Source organism: Hemitrygon akajei, chromosome 6 (genome assembly GCF_048418815.1).
Source record: "Hemitrygon akajei chromosome 6, sHemAka1.3, whole genome shotgun sequence".
NCBI lineage: Eukaryota > Metazoa > Chordata > Chondrichthyes > Myliobatiformes > Dasyatidae > Hemitrygon > Hemitrygon akajei.
Window position 1 is genome coordinate 15,636,884 of NC_133129.1, and position 19,621 is coordinate 15,656,504.

The 19,621-nt window shown below is 46.0% G+C and overlaps 1 protein-coding gene across 3 annotated transcripts in view; it reads right to left on the bottom strand.

Annotated features, from left to right (window-relative positions):
* nat8l (N-acetyltransferase 8-like) overlaps positions 1-18,961 on the bottom strand; it is a 75,125-nt gene extending 56,164 nt beyond the window's left edge. The window contains exons 1-2 of one of the 3 annotated variants that reach the window (XM_073047960.1): positions 18,401-18,961; positions 12,257-12,421 (exon numbers count right to left, since the gene is read on the bottom strand). In XM_073047960.1, the coding sequence (XP_072904061.1) occupies positions 12,257-12,421; positions 18,401-18,743 (508 nt within the window). In that variant the 5' untranslated portion in view covers positions 18,744-18,961. The remainder of the gene's footprint in view (positions 1-12,256; positions 12,422-18,400) is intronic. The other 2 variants (XM_073047961.1, XM_073047962.1) reach the window with 2 other exon arrangements.
* Between the last annotated feature and the right edge of the window lie 660 nt (positions 18,962-19,621).

Sequence of the window (19,621 nt, forward strand, 5' to 3'; positions counted from 1 at the left end):
ATTAGTGCACTATTTATATCCAGAGCACTAGATTTAACCACACCGTGATACAGGAAAATAAAAAACAGAACAATAGAGTTTACAAAAAACTGCACACAAAGACTGACAAACGACCAATGTATAAAGGAAGACAAATTGGCAAAAAAGTAAAATAATACTGAGAAGATAAGCTGTAGAGTCCCTGAAAGTGAGTCTGTAGATTTTAGAATCAGGTCAGCGTTATGGTGAGTGAAGTTATCCACACCAGTTCAGGAGCCTAAGGTTGAAGGGTAACAACTGTTCCTGAACCTGGGGGATTGGGACCTAAGGCTCCTGCACCTCCTGCCTGATGCAAACAGCAATAAGACAGCATGGCTTGGATGGCTGGGGTCCTTGATGAAAGATGCTGCTTTCTTGTGGCATTGCTTCTAAATGGTGGGGAGGCCCTTGCAGGTGATGATCTGGGCTGTATCCACCATTTGTGCAGACTTTTGCATTCCTAGGCATTTGGTTATTCATACCAGGCTGTGACGTAACTAGGTATTTTAGGTGACATACTGAATTTATGAAAACTTGAGAGCAAGTAGAGGAGCAGTTGTGCCTTCTTTATGACGGCACTCGTGTGTTGGTCCCAGGATGCTGGTACCATCACAAGTTCACTTTCTGTTCACGTTGTATAAAACCTACTCAGGCGAATTCCACACAATCAGGAAAGCTCATCAATGCCTCAGCTTTCTGAGGAGCTGGGCTAAGCACATCAATATTCACCAAGTTCTACAGATGCACAGTAGAGAGCAAACACAGCACTCAAAGAGTTATATCTCAATGCACGGAGTATAAGAAATAAGGTGGATGATCTTGTTGCACAATTACAGATTGTCAGGTATGATGTTGTGTCCATCACTGAATCATGGCTGAATGATGATTGTAGTTGGGAGCTGAATGTCCGAGGTTACACGTTGTATCAGAGGGATAGGAAGGTAGGCAGAGGGGTTGGTGTGACTCTACTGGTAAAGAATGGCATCAAATCAATATCAACATGTGACATCGGATTGGAAAATACTGAATCCTTGTGGGTTGAGTTAAGAAACTGCAAAGGTAACAGGACCCTGATGGCATTTATAGACAGGCCTCCAAACAGCAGCTGAGATGTGGACCACAGATTACAACAGAAAATTAGAAAGGTGTATCAAAAGGGAAATGTTATGATTGTCATGGGAGATTTCAACATGCTGGTACATTGGGAAAATCAGGTTGTTAATGGATCCCAAGACAGTTAATTTGTTGAATGCCTACGAGGTGGATTTTTAGAGCAGTTTTTCATTGAGCCTACTAGGAGCAGCTATACTGGATTTGATGTTATGTAATTAACTGGATGTGATTAGGGAGTTTAAGATAAAGGAACCCTTAGGAGACAGTGATTGAGTTCAACTTGAAATCTGATAGGGAGAGGGTAAAGTCTGATGAAGCAGTATTTCAGTGGAGTGAAGGAAATTACAGTGGTATGAAAGAGGAGTAAACTGGAAGGAGACGCTGGCGGGGATGACAACAGAGCAGCAATGGTGTGAGTTTCTGGGGAAAATGAGGAAGGTGCAGGATAGATGTATTTCAAAAACAAAGAAATACACAAATAGTAAAATAGTACAACCGTGACTGACAAAGGAAGCCACAGCAAACAACAAAGCAAAAATCAGTGGGAAGACAGAGGATTGGGAAGCTTTCAGAAACCTATGGAAAGCAACTGAAAGAAATATTAGGAGGGAAAAAATGAAACATAAAAGCAAGCTAACAAACGATATCAAGATAGATAGAAAAAGCTGTTTCAAGTACATAAAAAAATAAAAGAGTTGATAGTGGATATAGGACGGCTAGAAATGAGGCTGGAGAAATAATAATGGGGACCAAGGAGATAGCAGATGAACTAAGCTAGAATTCTGCAGCAGTCCTCACTGTGGAAGACACTAGCTGTGTGCCAGGTGTTGAAGGGTGTGAAGGAAGAGAAGTGAGTTCAGTTACTATTACAAGGGAGAAGGTGCCCAAAAAGCTGAAAGACCTAAAGGTACATAAGTCACCCAGACCAGATGAACTGCACCGGAGGGTTCTGAAAGAGGCAGTGGTAATGATCTTTCAAGAATCATTGGACTCTGTGCGGTAAACTATGTGTATACATGTCTGGACACGCCCCCCGCTGACTGCTCCTGTGGCTCCTCCCACAGACCCCTGTATAAAGGCGATTGGAGGCACTGCTCCTCCCTCAGTCTCCAGGATGTCGTGGTCACATTTGCAGCTAATAAAAGCCTATCTTTTGCCTCTCGTCTCCGAGAGTTATTGATGGTGCATCACTCTGGCACGGTTCTAGAGGACTGGAAAATTGCAAAGGTCACTCCACTCTTTAAGAAAGGAGGGAGGCGGCAGAAAAGAAATTACAGACCAGTTAGCCTGTCCTCAGTGGTTGGGAAGACGCTGGAGTCAATTGTTAATGATGAGGTTATAGGGCACTTGGTGACACAGGACAACATAGGACAAAGTCAGCATAGTTTCCTTAAGGGAAAATCTTGCCTGACGAACCTGTTGGAATTCTTTGAAGAGATTACAAGTAGAATAGATAAAGGGGATGCGGTAGATTTTGTATTTTTTGATTTTCAGAAGGCCTTTGACAAGGTGCCACGCATGAGGCTGCTTACCAAGTTAAGTTTGAAGATGATATGAAGATTGGTGGAGAGGTAGGTAGTGTTGAGGAAACAGGAAGGCTGCAGAAGGACTTAAACAGATTAGGAGAATGAGCAAGAAAGTGGCTTATGAAATTCAATGTTGGAAAATGCATGGTCATACACTTTGACTTTGATAGAAGAAATAAATATGCAAACTATTTTATAATGGGGAGAAAATCCAAAAATCTGAGATGCAAAGGGACTTGGGAGTCCTTGTGCAGAACACTCTAAAGGTAAGCTTGCAGGTTGAGTTGGTGGGGAGGAAGGCAAATGCCATGTTAGCATTCATTTCAAGAGGTCTAGAATACAAGAACAGGGATGTGATGCTGAGGGTTTATAAGGTACTGGTGAGGCCTCACCTTGAGGTATTGTGAACTGTTTTGGGCTCCTTATCCAATAAAAGATATGCTGACATTGGAAAGGGTTCAGAGAAGGATTACAAGGATGATTCCAAGAATGAAAGTGTTATCATATGAGGAACATTTGATGGCACTGGGCCTGTACTCACTGGCATTCAGAAGGATGGGGGGGGGGGGATCTCATTGAAACCTTTCGAATGTTGAAAGGTCTAGGCAGAGCAGATGTGGAAAGGCTGTTTCCCATGGTGGGGGAGTCTAGGACAAGAGGACACAGCCTCAGGATAGACGAGTGTCCATCCAAAACAGAGATGCAGAGAAATTTCTTTAGTCAGAAGGTGGTGAATTTGTGGAATTTGTTACCACAGGCAGCTGTGGAGGCCGGGTCGTTGGGTGTATTTAAGGCTGAGATTGATAGGTTCTTGATTGGACATGGCATCAAAGATTATGGGGAGAAGGCCGGGAACTGGGGTTGAGGAGAGAAAAAAAAGGATCAGCCATGATTGAATGGCGGAGCAGACTCGATGGCTCAATTGCCTAATTCTGCTCCTGTGTTTTATGGTCTTATGGTCTAACTTTCTTGTTATGGAAAATGCACTACAGTGGACAGGAAGGTTCTGCAACGATTAGTCAAAACTGCCCAATGCATCACCAGCACCAGCCTACCCACCACGAAGGACATTCTGGATCAGGAAGGATGTTTGGATCAGTCCACTCTGCTCATGGACTGACTATCCCACTCCCATCAGCGAAGAGGCTACGTAGCATCCGCGCCAGGACCACCAGACTCAACAACAGTCACTTTTTCCCAAGGCTGATCACCACCTCCACCCACTAACCCACCCCTCCATGCCCCCATCACCACTTTATCATTTCCTGTCAGTCACCTTCTGTACACTCCTGTGCCTAACGTCACTTTATGGACGTACAATCAATCTATTTACAATACTGTGTGACCGTGTTAGTCACATATAAATAGCTAGAGTGCTATTTTCCCACAGTACTGAATTCGTCAACATGGAGCAGAGAAAGAGTTTGTAAATATGGTGGGAGTAAAGGAGGTTGGGAATGGTGAGGGTGGAGTGCCAAGGGGGGGGGGGGGGAGTGGGACCGGTGGCAGTAGAGTGTCAGGGGCAGGTAGCATTTCAGGTGCAGACACACCTAGACCTGAGGCATGAGGCAAGGTCATTTGATTCCGAACAACTGGTTTATTAATCATTACAGAATGTCTCTCTGGCTCTTCCCACTCCATTCCCTCTCCCTTCCCTTTTTCCCAATCATGATTCCCCTCTCCCTGCCCCTTTCCCACTCTCAGTCCGCAATATCAGAATCAGGTTTATCATCACTCACATGTGTCATGAAAAGTGTTTCCTCTTTTGTGGCAGCAGTACAGTGGAATATATAAAATTACTGCAGAACTGTGCAAAAGTGTTAGGCACCCTAGTTAAATATATATGCCTGATACTTTTGCACAGTGCTGTATACAAGCTGTCTTATATATTTATATCTATTAGGTTTTTTGTGCTGCATTAGATCTGAAGTAACAATTACTTTGTTCCCCTTTACACCTGTGTAATTGACATGACATTAAACAATCTTGAATCTTGAACCTACACACTTCTGGCCTCAATAAAATTACCACCATTGACACCCTCGCACAACACAGCACACCGGGCCAAGATAAAGGCTTGTACAGCCAGCCTGCGAACACGATGCCTGGACAGTGTGAAGAAATTCTATCAGCCAAGTTTTCACCTGCCCTTTCTTTAAAATATTTTCCTCTGAAAATATCACAGCACAGATTGACTGCTGTCTTCACAACAAGTCAGGAGATGTACTGCCTTTCAAGACAGGTGTTAGTTACCAGGCGTCACTGGGATAGTGTGACACGAAACAAGTGTGATTATTACACCCAGCACGTACTGCAAGGCTATTAACATCTGAAGTCGCTTGATTCAAATCATCTGGTAATTCCAGAGAAAACAACACTGCATTGTACTGCAGTTGTTAGATCTGCAGTACTTAAAATGATTCGTCAACTCCTCTGTGTGGAGTTACCATGAGCCAAATGGGTAAAGAGGCCTGAATAGTGCTGGAATTTTGTCCACCAAAGCCTAGCTACAAAATTTTGCCCACCACATAGTCCAACCAGGTCGACACTCTCTCCTGCCTGCTTCAGACGCAGAGCCAGAGACCCAGTTCCTGCAGCTTCCCCCGGCAGGTCATCCCTCCAATAGTATCCAAAGCTGTATACTTATTATTGAGGGGAACAGCCACAGGGGTATTATGCACCCTTTCCTTGATTATGTAGGGCATCAAAGGTTATGGGGAGAGGCAGGAGAATGGGGCAGAGAGGAATAGTAAATCAGCCATGATGGAATGGTGGAGCAGATAGATGGACTGAATGGCCTAATTCTGCTGCCATGTCTTCTGGTCTTACCACAAAACCAAACTCTTAAAATTATAATCACTAAATCTATCGTCTTCACAGGCACGGCAGAATTAATCTGACAGACAATATTTGTAAAATACAGCACCCCAGTTAACTTAACAAAGGAATATTTATAACTTTCTTCCAAGTTAAAAGTTTAATTGTTCCTTAATGAGATTAAAGAATATAGTTGTCCAATTATTATTGTGAGGAAGTTTGAAATGAATTAATATCAACAGCATAGAGCAGGCTCTTCATAAAATATTGCTAATGTTATCACAGTGAAAGGAGCAGGGAGCTTTGTTGTGGTAAGTAGGACGGATTGTTGGCTCATTAAGTATTAACAGGACTTGAAAGGTAAAACTCAAATATGCTTCCTCCCCTCCAACACTCCCACCCATCGCTCAAAGAGAGGACCACGCAAGGATTCCGCAAAAGACTGCAGAATAAACAGGTTAAGTCAGTGTGTGATCCAAGGCCGATTGGAAAATGCTGAGGGTTGGGGGGAGAGCGGTGGAATGTGAAACAATTACTCTGATGTGAAACACCAGTGAATGTTCAGAGTACTATCTGTCTCGTCCAGGAAACACAGAAAGATAGCAGTAAGCACACACACACAATGCTCGAGGAACACTCTCAGAAAGCACTCTCTCCTCTCAGATTCCTTCTTCTTCAGCCCTTTATCTTTTTCACCAATCCTCATTTCCTCCCTCACCCTCTTACCTTCCCTCTCTCCAGGTCTCACCTGCCAGCTTGTACTCTTGCCCTCCCCTCACCTCCTACTCTGGCTTCTACCCCCTTTCCTCTCCAGTCCTGATGAAGGGACTCTGCCAGAACCACGGTGACATAATGGTTAGTGTGGTGTTATTACAACTTGAGGTGTCGGAGTTTGGAGATAATTTCTGGTGCTATCTGGAAGGAGTCAACGTATTTTCCCCATGACTATGCATTTCCTCAGGTGCTCCAGTGTCCTCCCAGTCCAAAGACGTTCAATTAGTAGGTTCATTGGTCATTGTAAATTGTCCTGTGATTAGCATGGGTTAAGTAGGTGGGTTGTTGGGCGGTGCAGCTTGTTCTGTGCTGTATCTCTAAATAAATAAAGAAAGAAACGTCTTTATTTATTATGCACCCTTTCCTTGATTATGTAGGGCATCAAAGGTTATGGGGAGAGGCAGGAGAATGGGGCAGAGAGGAATAGTAAATCAGCCATGATGGAATGGTGGAGCAGATAGATGAACTGAATGGCCTAATTCTGCTGCCATGTCTTCTGGTCTTACCACAAAGAGTTCCTGAGTTCCTCCAGCATTTTGTGTGTGTTGCTCTGGATTTCCAGCTTCTGCAGAATCTCCAGTGTTTAAAATTGTGAGCAAGTACAAGATGTGGTTAGGAAGCCAATGGGAATTTTGGCAGTTATTGCAGCGTGTTACACCGGCAAAGTTTTGTACAGATGTTCAGGTATTGTCACCCACAGTTGGAGTCCTGTCTACTCTTCTAGTTTTCTAACTGAAGGACCTATCACTTGAATTGGAAGGTGGCTGACTAGGCTGAGTTCAGGGTTGGCTTATGAGGAAAGGCGGCCATGATGAGGATCAGACCAATGCTCATTGTTGTCTGGGAGACTGAGAGGTGATCTCACGGAAGCATGAGATTCTGAGGGGTGGAGATGCTGAGAGATGGTTCCTGAGTGTGGTGGAGGGGTGGATCTGGTATCACTGGAGAAGGGAATCACCCATTTAAGACTGAGAGAGTGGACAAGCAAGTGGCAGGTGGAATCATGTCGAGAAGTATATAAAAACACGAAATGCTGGCAGAACTCAGCAGGCCAGACAGCATCTATGGGAGGAGGTAGTGACAACGTTTTGGGCCGAAACCCTTTATCAGGAGTGAAGTAACATGGGATGGTCGAGGGGGGATAAGAAGTGGGGGGAGGGATGAAGTAGAGAGCTGGGAAGTGATAGGCTGAAGGGAAATGGGCTAGGGGGAAGGTGGAGAATTATGGGAAATAAAAGAGAAAGAAAGGTAGGGCTGGGGGGAGATTATAGTGAGGGGGAAAAAGAGAGAGTAAGAGAACCAGACTAAAATTATAGATAGGGATGGGGGTAAGAGTGGGGCAGGGGTATCAACAGAGGTCTGTGAGTTGAATGTTCATGCCGGCAGGTAGGAGGCTACTTGGGCAGGAGATAAGGTATTGCTCCATCGACCTGCGTGTGGCCTCATCTTGATGGTAGAGGAGGCCATGGACAGACATGTCGGAGTGGGAGTGGTCTGTGGAATTGAAGTGTGTGGCCACAGGGAGATCCCGCCACTGCTGGAGGACCGAGCGCCGGTGTTTGGCGAAACGGTCTCCCAGTCTGTGGTGGGTCTCCCCAATGTATAAATGGCCACATCGGGAGCACCGGATACAGTATATCACCCCAGTTGACTCGCAGGTGAAGTGGTGCCTCACCTGAAAGGACTGTCTGGGACCTGGGATGGTGGTGAGGGAAGAAGTGTGGGGGCAGGTGTAGCACTTCTTCCGTTTGCAGGGATGAGTGCCCGGAGGGAGGTCCGTGGGGAGGGATGGGGGGATATGAATGTACAAGGGAGTCGTGTAGGGAGCGATCCCTGCGGAAAGCCGAGAGTGGGAGGGAGGGGAAGATGTGTCTGGTGGTGGGATCCTGTAGGAGGTGGCGGAAGTTGCGGAGGATTATACGTTGGATCTGTAGGCTGGTCGGGTGATAGGTGAGGACCAGGGGGACTCTAACCCTGGTGGGCTGGTGGGGGGCTGGGATGAGGGCAGAGGTGCGTGAAATACGGGAGATGCGATGGAGGGCAGAGATGATAGTGGATGAAGGGAAGCCCCTTTCTTTAAAAAAGGAAGACATCTCCTTTGTCCTAGAATGAAAGGCCTCATCCTGAGAGCAGATGCGGTGGAGGTGGAGGAATTGAGAGAAAGGGATAGCATTTTTGCAGGAGACAGGGTGGGAGGAGGAATAGTCTAGGTAGCTGTGGGAGTTAGTAGGTTTGTAGTAGACGTCATTGGATAGGCTGTCTCCAGAGATAGAAATAGAAAGATCTAGAAAGGGGAGGGAGGTGTCGGAAATAGACCAGGTGAATTTGAGGGCGGGGTGAAAGTTGGAGGCGAAGTTAATGAAGTCGACGAGCTCAGCATGCGTGCAGGAAGCAGCACCGATGCAGTCGTCGATATAACGTAAGAAAAGAGGAGGACAGATACCGGTGTAGGCTTGGAACATAGATTGCTCCACATGGCCGACAAAAAGGCAAGTATAGCTAGGACCCATGCGGGTGCCCATGGCTACACCTTTAGTTTGGAGGAAGTGGGAGGAGCCAAAGGAGAAATTGTTAAGGGTGAGGACTAATTCCGCGAGGCGGAGAAGAGTGGTGGTAGAGGGTGACTGGCTGGGTCTGGAATCCAGGAAGAAATGGAGAGCTTGGAGACCTTCCTGGTGGGGGATAGAGGTATATAGGGACTGGACGTCCATGGTGAAAATGAGGCGGTGGGGGCCAGGGAACTTGAAATCTTTGAAGAGATGTAAAGCATGGGAAGTATCACGGACATAGGTGAGAAGGGATTGAACAAGGGGAGATAAAACAGAGTCAAGATAGGCAGAAATGAGTTCGGTGGGGCAGGACCAAGCAGAGACAATGGGTCTGCCTGGACAGGCAGGTTTGTGAATCTTAGGTATGAGGTAGAAACGGGAAGTACGAGGTGTGGGAACTATAAGTTTGGTGGCCATGGATGGGAGATCTCCCGAGCTGATGAGATCAGAAATGGTTTGGGAGACAATTTCAAGAGGACCAGAACACAAAAGCAAGGGGGTAATGTTGAGGCTTTATAAGGCACTGCTGAAGCCTCGCTTGGAGTACTGTGGGCTGTTTTGGGCCCCTTAGCTACGAAAGGATGAGCTGACATTGAGAGGGTCCAAGAAGGTTCATAAAAGTTATTCCAGGATGGACAAGTTTGTTATATGAGGAGCATTTGCTGGCTCTATGTCTCTACTCACTGGAATTCAGAAGAATGAGGGGTGACCCCATGGAAACCTATCGAAAGTTGAAAGGCCTTGATATAGGGGATGTGGAGAGGATGGTGAAGGAGTCCAAGACAAGAGGGTATGGCCTCAGTATAGAGAGGTATCCTTTTAGAATGGAGATGAGGAGGAACTTCTTTAGCCAGTGAATGGTGAATCTGTGGACTTCATTGCCGTAGGCGGTTGTGGAGGCCAAGTCATTGGGTATACTTAAGGCAGAGGTTGATAGATTCTTGACTGGTCAGGGCATGAAGGGATATGGGCAGAAGACAGGAGATTAGGGCTGAGGGAAAATTGATTACCATGATGAAATGGTGGAGCAGACTCGATGGGCCAAATGGACTAATACATCTCCTGTAGCTTATGGTCTTAAATTGCTTCTCTCAGATCACTGGAGCTTTTCACCCCAGAGAGTTGTGCAGATGGAGCCAGTAAACAAATGAAGGCTTGACATAGGTCATTGTCTGTAGGAAAATCAGGAATTAGGAGGATTGGACAGGAAGATTGGAATGGGCTAGAATTGGACTGCCTGGAGTATTGTTAACTAGAGAGAAGGAGTTCAAAGGACTGCATGAAGATTCTTTCTTCAACTTCAACTGAACTCTTATTTTCTCATTCATTGACTCATAACACTGAGGGGGTTCGGACCGGGATTAATTCCTCTCCCAGCTATTCAGTAGTTTCAATGATGATAAGTTATGCCCAACGCAATGGGAAAGGATTGTGGGTTAGCTGACGATAACTTTCCTACTGTAGTGGTAATTCAAGCCTAAGAGTAATATGGGCACACAGCACATGAGCACAAAGGACTTGGTCAGATTACTATACAAACAAAAACCATGCCAACTCCATTCGCTTCATGCACCTCCATGAAGTCTTGACCCTTGTTGACCCCATGAGTGATAGTTTTAGCATCTTTCCCACACCCTCCTGTCAAGGGGAATGAATTCCAAGTTACCAGTACCAAAAGTGCTGCATAAGGAAATTGCAAATCGCACTTTATGTTCACATTGTACAGGGCCAATATCATCACTGATAATAAAATAACAGAACCCAGAACACATGCACTCTTATGACTCAAACACACTTTATTTTCCTTGTGCACAAGGATAGCAGCATGACCCCTGTCACCACTCTGTTCTGAAGCCAGGGCAGAAGCTGCTATTTTTATACAGAATTAGCTTATCAGTTATGATATTGGTAAATTGTCTATATTGGAATTCCTTATTTGCAAGATCAATCGCCATTCACAATACTGGTGTTAAGAGTCAGTAGAAACTACAAGCTGTCAACCGATGATACTTTGAAGTTAGTAAAGCAATTGTCCCTTAGTTGACGTGTGTGCCTGGGATCATCTATCTCATCTCCAGAACCCTGGTGTGTAAATGGAAGCTAAGCTCTTCAAAGACCTTTCTCGTCTCGGATGTCTGCACTCTCTTCTTGCCTGGATATTATATTTACGCTTTCCTAACCACAAATTCCACACCTACACACTTGCAGCATCATTTCCATCAGTAGCCTTTATCTTCACCAGGTGTGCTCTGTCGTGTTATGTCGTTAAGTGATGTTGATCATCACCAACAATGCAACATTACATAGCCCACCATGAGGTAATATACCTGTTATATATTTAACTAAATGCTGTATATGCACTTTATGTCAGCTTGTACATCTACAGAATCTTTTTTTTTATCAGTTAATATTCTCCTCTTTTTCTATGATGAAGCAACTCTCAGACTGGGGGAGCAACACCTCATATTCCATCTGGGTAACCTCCAACCTGATGATGTGAACATCAATTTCTCCTTCTGATAATTTTTTTCCCTTTTTTTCTTTTCCCTTCATCCTTCCTGGTTTTCTATTCCCCACTCCAGCCTTTTACCTCTTCTCCTCACCTGCCTGTCACCTCACCCTGGTGTCCCTCCTTCCCTTTCTCCTATGGCCACTCTCCTTCCCTATCAGATTCCTTCCTCTCTAGCCTTCTACCTTTTCCACCCATCTGGCTTCACCTGTCACCTTCTTGCTATCCCCCTTCCCCTCCACACACCTTTTTATTCTGGCATCTTTCCCCCTTCTTTTGCAGTCCTGGTGAAGGGTCTTGTCCCAAAGCATCCACTGTTTATTAATTTTCATAGATACTGCCTGACCTGCTGAGTTCCTCCAGCATTTTTGTGTGTTGCTTAGTGTGTTAATATGTGCTGTGTGTGATCTATGTGCTACGTTTTGCATTTTGGTCCCTGAGGGACATTGTTTCATTTAGCTGTATACATGTGTATGGTTGAATGAAAATCAACTTGAAATTGAACGGAAAGACTATCAGACCCATCGAGTCTGCTCCGCCATTCCATCATGGCTAACTTATTACCCCTCTCAACACCCATTCTCTGCCTTCTCCCCATAACCTTTGACACCCTGACTAATCAAGAACCTATCAAGCTCTGCTTTAAATATATCCAATGAATTAGCCAGGTGAAGAAGAAAGCTACTGATGCCAATGTCATTCGATGTGCGTAGGTTTTATACAAAGTGAACAGAAAGTGGAAATTGATTCTATGATAGAGGAGTTCTAGACAAAAATAAAATCTGTTCATTCAAAACTACACATCTCTTGCCCCTCGTTTATTATAGAACAACATGAGGCAACCTATTATTTGCAAGTTGGGGAAGGCCAAAGTGGCACCAGAAAAGCACTCCATAGAAATATTCCCACCTCAGCACCCAATCCCATGTTTCTGAAAACTGGGAACTTACCTGCCGGTTTCATGTAATATTGCTCAATATCTGACATGTCGGTTTGCAGTGCGCACTCAAGATAGCTGACGATAACTTTCCTACTGTAGTGGTATCTCGAGCCCAAAAGTAAGATGGGCACACAGCACGTCAGCAGCAAGGACTTGGTCAGATAAAAGCACATTACTATGGAGACAAGGGAGAGAAATAAACGATACCTGTCAGAAAAGAGAATGGAGTGTTTATTTCGGAACAACCCCAGAGGAGAGTTACAAACAGTTATATATAAAAATATATAAATACATTTATCGTGCATTGTTTAGGTAATAATGCCTATATATTTATATACTTACATGGCTCGTTTGTTTCAACTGCAGGAGGCGTCCACAAGAGTCCGCAACATAGTAAGTATCGCATTTTATTAGCCTGTTCTATTGCCAAAACTGACCAGATGGTTTAAACAACAGTTCTGTCAAATTATTAACATAGGATCCACTGGGCAGCCTAATTCACAAGCGCACCATCCTAATAGCGCTCCTCACTCAGGACAAAGCCTCACATAACACACACGCGTGCATGCACTCATGCACATACATGCCGACACAACACATGATGGTTTTTAGTAAGTGTCTGAAATGGAAGTAGCAACAATCGTTGGATGGAACTTCCAACTGTGCAGGAATGTAGCGGACACCACATGGTCCCATGGGATATTCCTACTCCCTGTCTATTGGCTCATACACTCAGTGGCCACTTTATTAGGTACAGGAGTGGAACCCGGTGTGGTCTTCTGCTGGTGCAGCCCATGCACTTCAAGGTTTGATGTGTTGTGCATTCAGAGATGTTCTTCTGCGCATCACAGTTGTACCAGGTGGTTATTTGAGTGACTGTCACCTTCCTGTCAGCTTGAACCAGTCTGGCCATTCTCCTCTGACCTCTCTCATTAACAAGGCGTTTTTGCTCACAGAACTGCTGCTCATTGGATGTTTCTTGTGTTTTGCACCAATCTCTGTAAACTCTAGAGACTTTTATGCACGAAAATCCCAGGAGATCAACAGTTTCTGAGATACTCAAACCACCCTATCTGGCACCAACAAACACTCCATGGCCGAGGTCACTTCGATCACATTTCTTCACCATTCTGATGTTTTATCTCAACAACAACTGAACCTCTTGACCATGTCATGCATTGAGTTGCTGTCACATGATTGGCTGATTAAATATTTACATTAACGAGCAGGTCTACAGGTGTATCTGATAAAGTGGCCACTGAGAGTATATTCAAATACAATATTCCTCCTCTTATTTTGATAGAATTCTGTCAACCTTGTAGTATTCCCATGGGATAATTTTCCAGTTGCACATCAAACAGAAAATGCTGAAAATGCCCGGCTAATCAGGCAACAATCCCAAGGTACAGAATTAGGGATCAATGAAATAAATTGGTGATTATTCTGATGAAGGGTTCTCCATCTCTCTCCCCCCACAGATGTTGCCTGACCTGCCGAGTGTTGCCTGCATTTTCATTTTTCATTCAGATTTTCAGCACCTGCAGCATTTTGCTTTTGTGTTTCTATATGCATGGGATGTAGGTCCCTACAGTGAGACGATGAACATTGCTGAGAGATGATTAAAAATAATCACAATGCCAAAATGCCAAATAAATAGAACATTCTTGACACAGCAGACCAGCCAAACATGAAGACATGACAATGGTGTCACGGTAAAGGGATCCAGGTGAAAGCTCGGGGGAGGGGGTTGAGTTGAGGAAAGGTACCTGGGTTAAGATAAATGTACTAGGTAAGACACCTGGGTTAAAACAGGAGGGTTTGGGTTAGGAAAGGTATCTGGGTCAAGATAAAGGCACTGGGTAAAATATCTGAGATAAGGTGAGGGTATCTGGGTTAGGGATAAAGAACAAAATTGAGAGTATGGTCTCAGTTCCAAGTCATGAGAACCTGGGCAAGGGAACAGCGTATGGGTTAGTGAAACCTTTGTGAGGCTCATATTACACTACAGCACAGAAACAGGCCCTTTGGCCCATCTAGTCTGTGCCAAACTAATAATCTGCTTAAACTCATCAACCAGCACTTGGACTGTGGCCCTCCATACTGCTCCCTTCCATGTACCGATCCAAATTTCTCTTAAATGTTGAAATCAAACCCACATCCGTTACTTCCACTGGCAGATCATTCCACACCCTTACCACTCTGAGTGAAGAAGTTCCCCCTTGTATGCTCCTTAAACATTTCACCTTTCACCCTTAACCCATAACCTCTAGTTCTAGGCTCACCCAACCTCAGTGGAAAAAGCCTACTTGTATTTACCTGACTATACCCCTCACTTGGATAGGGGTAAATTGCACATGGCTGCCATTTTAAAGTCACTTAGATAAGAAAGCCATATGATGGGACCATTTCAGGAACCATATTTGGGGTATTTTTATTCTATTTGGAAATACAGCATGGAACAGGGATTTCTGGCCCAGCAACCCATCTATTTGGCCCTAGCCCAATTACAGAACAATTTACAATGACCAATCAACTAGGCAGTTATTCTTTGGACTGTAGGAGGAAGCTGGAACACCCAGAGGAAACACACGTGCATTCAGGAAAAACGAACAAATTTCTCACAGAGGACACCGGAATTAAACTCTGAACTCTGATGCCCTGATCTGTAGTAGCATTGCACTGACTGCTATGATACAGCCGGTATCGGAGGGAGGGAAATCAAGATTTTGTTTTGCACATTGGTTGCTGTCCATCTTGTTGGCTGTGGTCTTTCATTGATTCTGTTGTGTTTCAGGTTTTTACTGTGAATGCCCACAAGAAAAGGAACCTCAAGACTCCATATGGTAACATATATGTACTTCGATAACAGATTTGCATTGGACTTTGAACTTAGAGATACTTAGACAGTGTAACCCATTTGTGGGAAACCTACTAAGGCTGTGACATTGAGAGTGCCATAGGGGTGATGTCAGTTTAGGTATTAGGGTACCATGTTAAAGAGAAACAGTTACATTTCTGATAGAGCTGCCATGTGTTTCCTGTAACAATAACTTGCTGCTTTAGGTATTGAAGCTCTGGATTGAAGCAGATGGATGCAGTCACTACAGTGGGCAATGAATGTTGCTGATACCACCTAGACGAGACCACTCATCCAATGGTTTTTCCTGTGCCCACATGGATCAGTAAAGATCCATTCTGGCAGGGAACATCAGAATCCCGCTGGTCCAGTAAATCCCCCTTCCAGTGAGCCCCTGTTCAGTCCCATTGGCCTTTACAGCTCCAGCCCTGTAATCCCAGCTGAGTCCCATTGCATCAGTAAAACTCCCACCCAAACCATTACCCTACTGGGACAGTATAACTCCCATCTAAACCATCACCCCCACTGGGACAGTATAACTCCCACCCAAACCATCACCCCCACTGGGACAGTATAACTCCCATTGAAACCATCACCCCGACTGGGACAGTATAACTCCCACCCAAACCATCACCCCACTGGGACAGTATAGCTTCTATTCAAACCATCACCCCCACTGGGACAGTATAACTCCCACCCAAACCATCACCCCCACTGGGACAGTATAACTCCCACCCAAACCATCACCCCCACTGGGACAGTATAACTCCCATCTAAACCATCACCCCCACTGGGACAGTATAACTCCCACCCAAACCATCACCCCCACTGGGACAGTATAACTCCCATCTAAACCATCACAGCCACTGGGACAATATAGCTTCCATTCAAACCATCACCCACACTGGGACAGTATAACTCCCACCCAAACCATCACCCTACTGGGACAATATAGCTTCCATTCAAACCATCACCCCCACTGGGACAGTATAACTCCCATCTAAACCATCACAGCCACTGGGACAATATAGCTTCCATTCAAACCATCACCCCCACTGGGACAGTATAACTCCCATCGAAACCATCACCCCCACTGGGACAGTATAACTCCCACCCAAACCATCACCCCTACTGGGACAGTATAACTCCCACCCAAACCATCACCCCTACTGGGACAGTATAACTCCCATTAAAACCATCACCCCCACTGGGACAGTATAACTCCCACCCAAACCATCACCCCTACTGGGACAGTATAACTCCCATCAAAACCATCACCCCCACTGGGACAGTATAACTCCCACCCAAACCATCACCCCTACTGGGACAGTATAACTCCCATCAAAACCATCACCCCCACTGGGACAGTATAACTCCCACCCAAACCATCACCCCCACTGGGACAGTATAACTTCCATTCAAACCAATACCCCCACTGGGACAGTATAACTCCCATCAAAACCATCACCCCCACTGGGACAGTATAACTCCCATCAAAACCATCACCCCCACTGGGACAGTATAACGTCTATTCAAACCATCACCCCCACTGGGACAGTATAACTCCCATATAAACCATCACTCCCACTGGGACAGTATAACTCCCACCCAAACCATCACCTTACTGGGACAATATAGCTTCCATTCAAACCATCACCCCCACTGGGACAGTATAACTCCCATCGAAACCATCACCCCCACTGGGACAGTATAACTCCCATCGAAACCATCACACCCACTGGGACAGTATAACTCCCACCCAAACCATCACCCCTACTGGGACAGTATAACTCCCACCCAAACCATCACTCCTACTGGGACAGTATAACTCCCATCAAAACCATCACCCCCACTGGGACAGTATAACTCCCACCCAAACCATCACCCCCACTGGGACAGTATAATTCCCAACAAAACCATCACCCCCACTGGGACAGTATAACTCCCATCAAAACCATCACCCCCACTGGGACAGTATAACTTCCATTCAAACCAATACCCCCACTGGGACAGTATAACTCCCACCCAAACCATCACCCCCACTGGGACAGTATAATTCCCAACAAAACCATCACCCCCACTGGGACAGTATAACTCCCATCAAAACCATCACCCCCACTGGGACAGTATAACTTCTATTCAAACCATCACCCCCTCTGGGACAGTATAACTCCCATCAAAACCACCACCCCCACTGGGACAGTATAACTCCCATCCAAACCATCACCCCCACTGGGACAGTATAACTCCCATCAAAACCAACACCCCCACTGGGACAGTATAACTCCCATCAAAACCAACACCCCCACTGGGACAGTATAGCTTCCATTCAAGCCAATACCCCCACTGGGACAGTATAACTCCCATCAAAACCATCACCCCCACTGGGACAGTATAACTCCCATTGAAACCATCACCCCCACTGGGACAGTATAACTCCCATCTAAACCGTCACCCCCACTGGGACAGTATAGCTCCCATTGAAACCATCACCCCCACTGGGACAGTATAACTCCCATCAAAACCATCACCCCACTGGGACAGTATAACTCCCATCAAAACCATCACCCCCACTGGGACAGTATAACTCCCATCTAAACCGTCACCCCCACTGGGACAGTATAGCTCCCATTGAAACCATCACCCCCACTGGGACAGTATAACTCCCATCTAAACCGTCACCCCCACTGGGACAGTATAGCTCCCATTGAAACCATCACCCCCACTGGGACAGTATAACTCCCATCTAAACCGTCACCCCCACTGGGACAGTATAGCTCCCATTGAAACCATCACCCCACTGGGTTAGTATAGCTCCCATCCAAACCGAACTGAACTAGGTCGGAGTGACTCCAGTCCAACATGAACCCTACCGGGTCAGTATCACCCCCGTCCAAACTGATCCCCAGTGCAGTTCCAGTCCCGGTCCAGCCGGGACCAGCGGAGCCCCATGCGGTCAGTCTAACTCCCGTCCAAACCCGGCTCCACTTACATTCGCAATGCGGCTCGCGATCGTCTTTTTTGTTTCTCATTTTCAAATGATTTCTGACCGAGAACTTTTAAAAGATTAAAATGATCGTCACATAAAGTGTCTTTTTTTCTCTAAAATGAAAACATAATCATTAAAGTAATTCAAACGGCACAGTTCCAGATATTACACAAATGACACGCAATGTTTTGTGTGAATCCCGCTTACAACATAATGTAGAACCCTGGTAAAAACAATGTTAAACTGCGGGCGACGTTAGACCGGCGAATGTAGACAACGGCTGTAAATTTAGATTAGATTTCGCTCACCAGTCAAACATAGATAAAACAGAAGAATTCTGGGCTGCTGTTTTAACCCTCTGAAGGCCGTGTTAGGAATCCTCTCCATGATACCATCGAAGAAAATACGGCGCACGCTGTCTCGGTCGCTGAGCTCAAACTCACGAATGTAGACGGCGCCCCGCTTCAGGCGCGGCTCGCCGGGGGTAGCTTCGAGCTGCGCCGCGGGCGAGGAGGAGCCGGCAGGCGGCTGTGGAACCGGCGGAGGCCACATCTGGCTGGAAGAGACGATCGGGTCGTTCTTGGAACCGGGCATCTCTTCGTCGGCCACGATCTTCGTCTGGCAAACCATGACGGGAGGCGAAATCGGCATAAAATTGGACAATCCCGGGGACAGGTTCAAAACAAGAACAGTAATGTCAAGTAAATCTATGAGGACGGGTGGTGGGGGTTAATGAGTGATAAAAAGATGGGGGGAGAGAGAGAGAGGGGGGGAGAGAGAGAGAGAGAGAGAGAGAGACCCCCGTAATATCTTCTCCCCCCTGCAGCCGTTCTGTTCTGTCCTTCCGTTGGCGCTCCAGCCCTATTTATAGGGAGCGGACTGTCGCCTCTTATTCAGTTTATGGGGCCTCGCCGCCCCGTTGGCTGTGAGATCTGTCTCATGTGATCGGTGGTCGGGGCTTCTGGAGAGAGAACTCCCCCCCCCACCCCAGCAGCCCTCCCCACCGCAAATACTATCACATCTCCCTCTCGCTCTCCATCAAAGCAGTCAATCACATTAAAGGTGATGTCGCCCACTGCAATTCTGGCAAAGCGCTTAATGTGATTTTTTTTTAAAAGAAAAGAATGGGGTTATAATTACCCCGCCAACCTAACACCCCCCACTTCCCTCCCTCTCAAAAAAATCTGCAGCTCCCAATACATGCGGAGGGTTAACATCAAGAGCCGCGAGGGGTCGTTGAATATTAATGGCGTTGGGTTCTGTTCTCCGTCTCGCTGTCTTGACCCGAGGTTTAAGGGGTCCAGTCAGTCTGGCGTTCCTGGGGATTGGGGGGTGGGGTGGGGTGTCTTGTTAGACACCGCTATCTGTCGTGACAAGACGTTTCCCGATCCCACACACGGGAGCCAGGGTCGGGAACACACTCTCCTCTTCCCTGTTTAATTCTACCCCTGCAGTCGGTGCACCTGTTTCTCGCGACCAATATTTCTTCCACCATATCAGTCTTGGCATCTTTGTGGTTTCTTGCCATT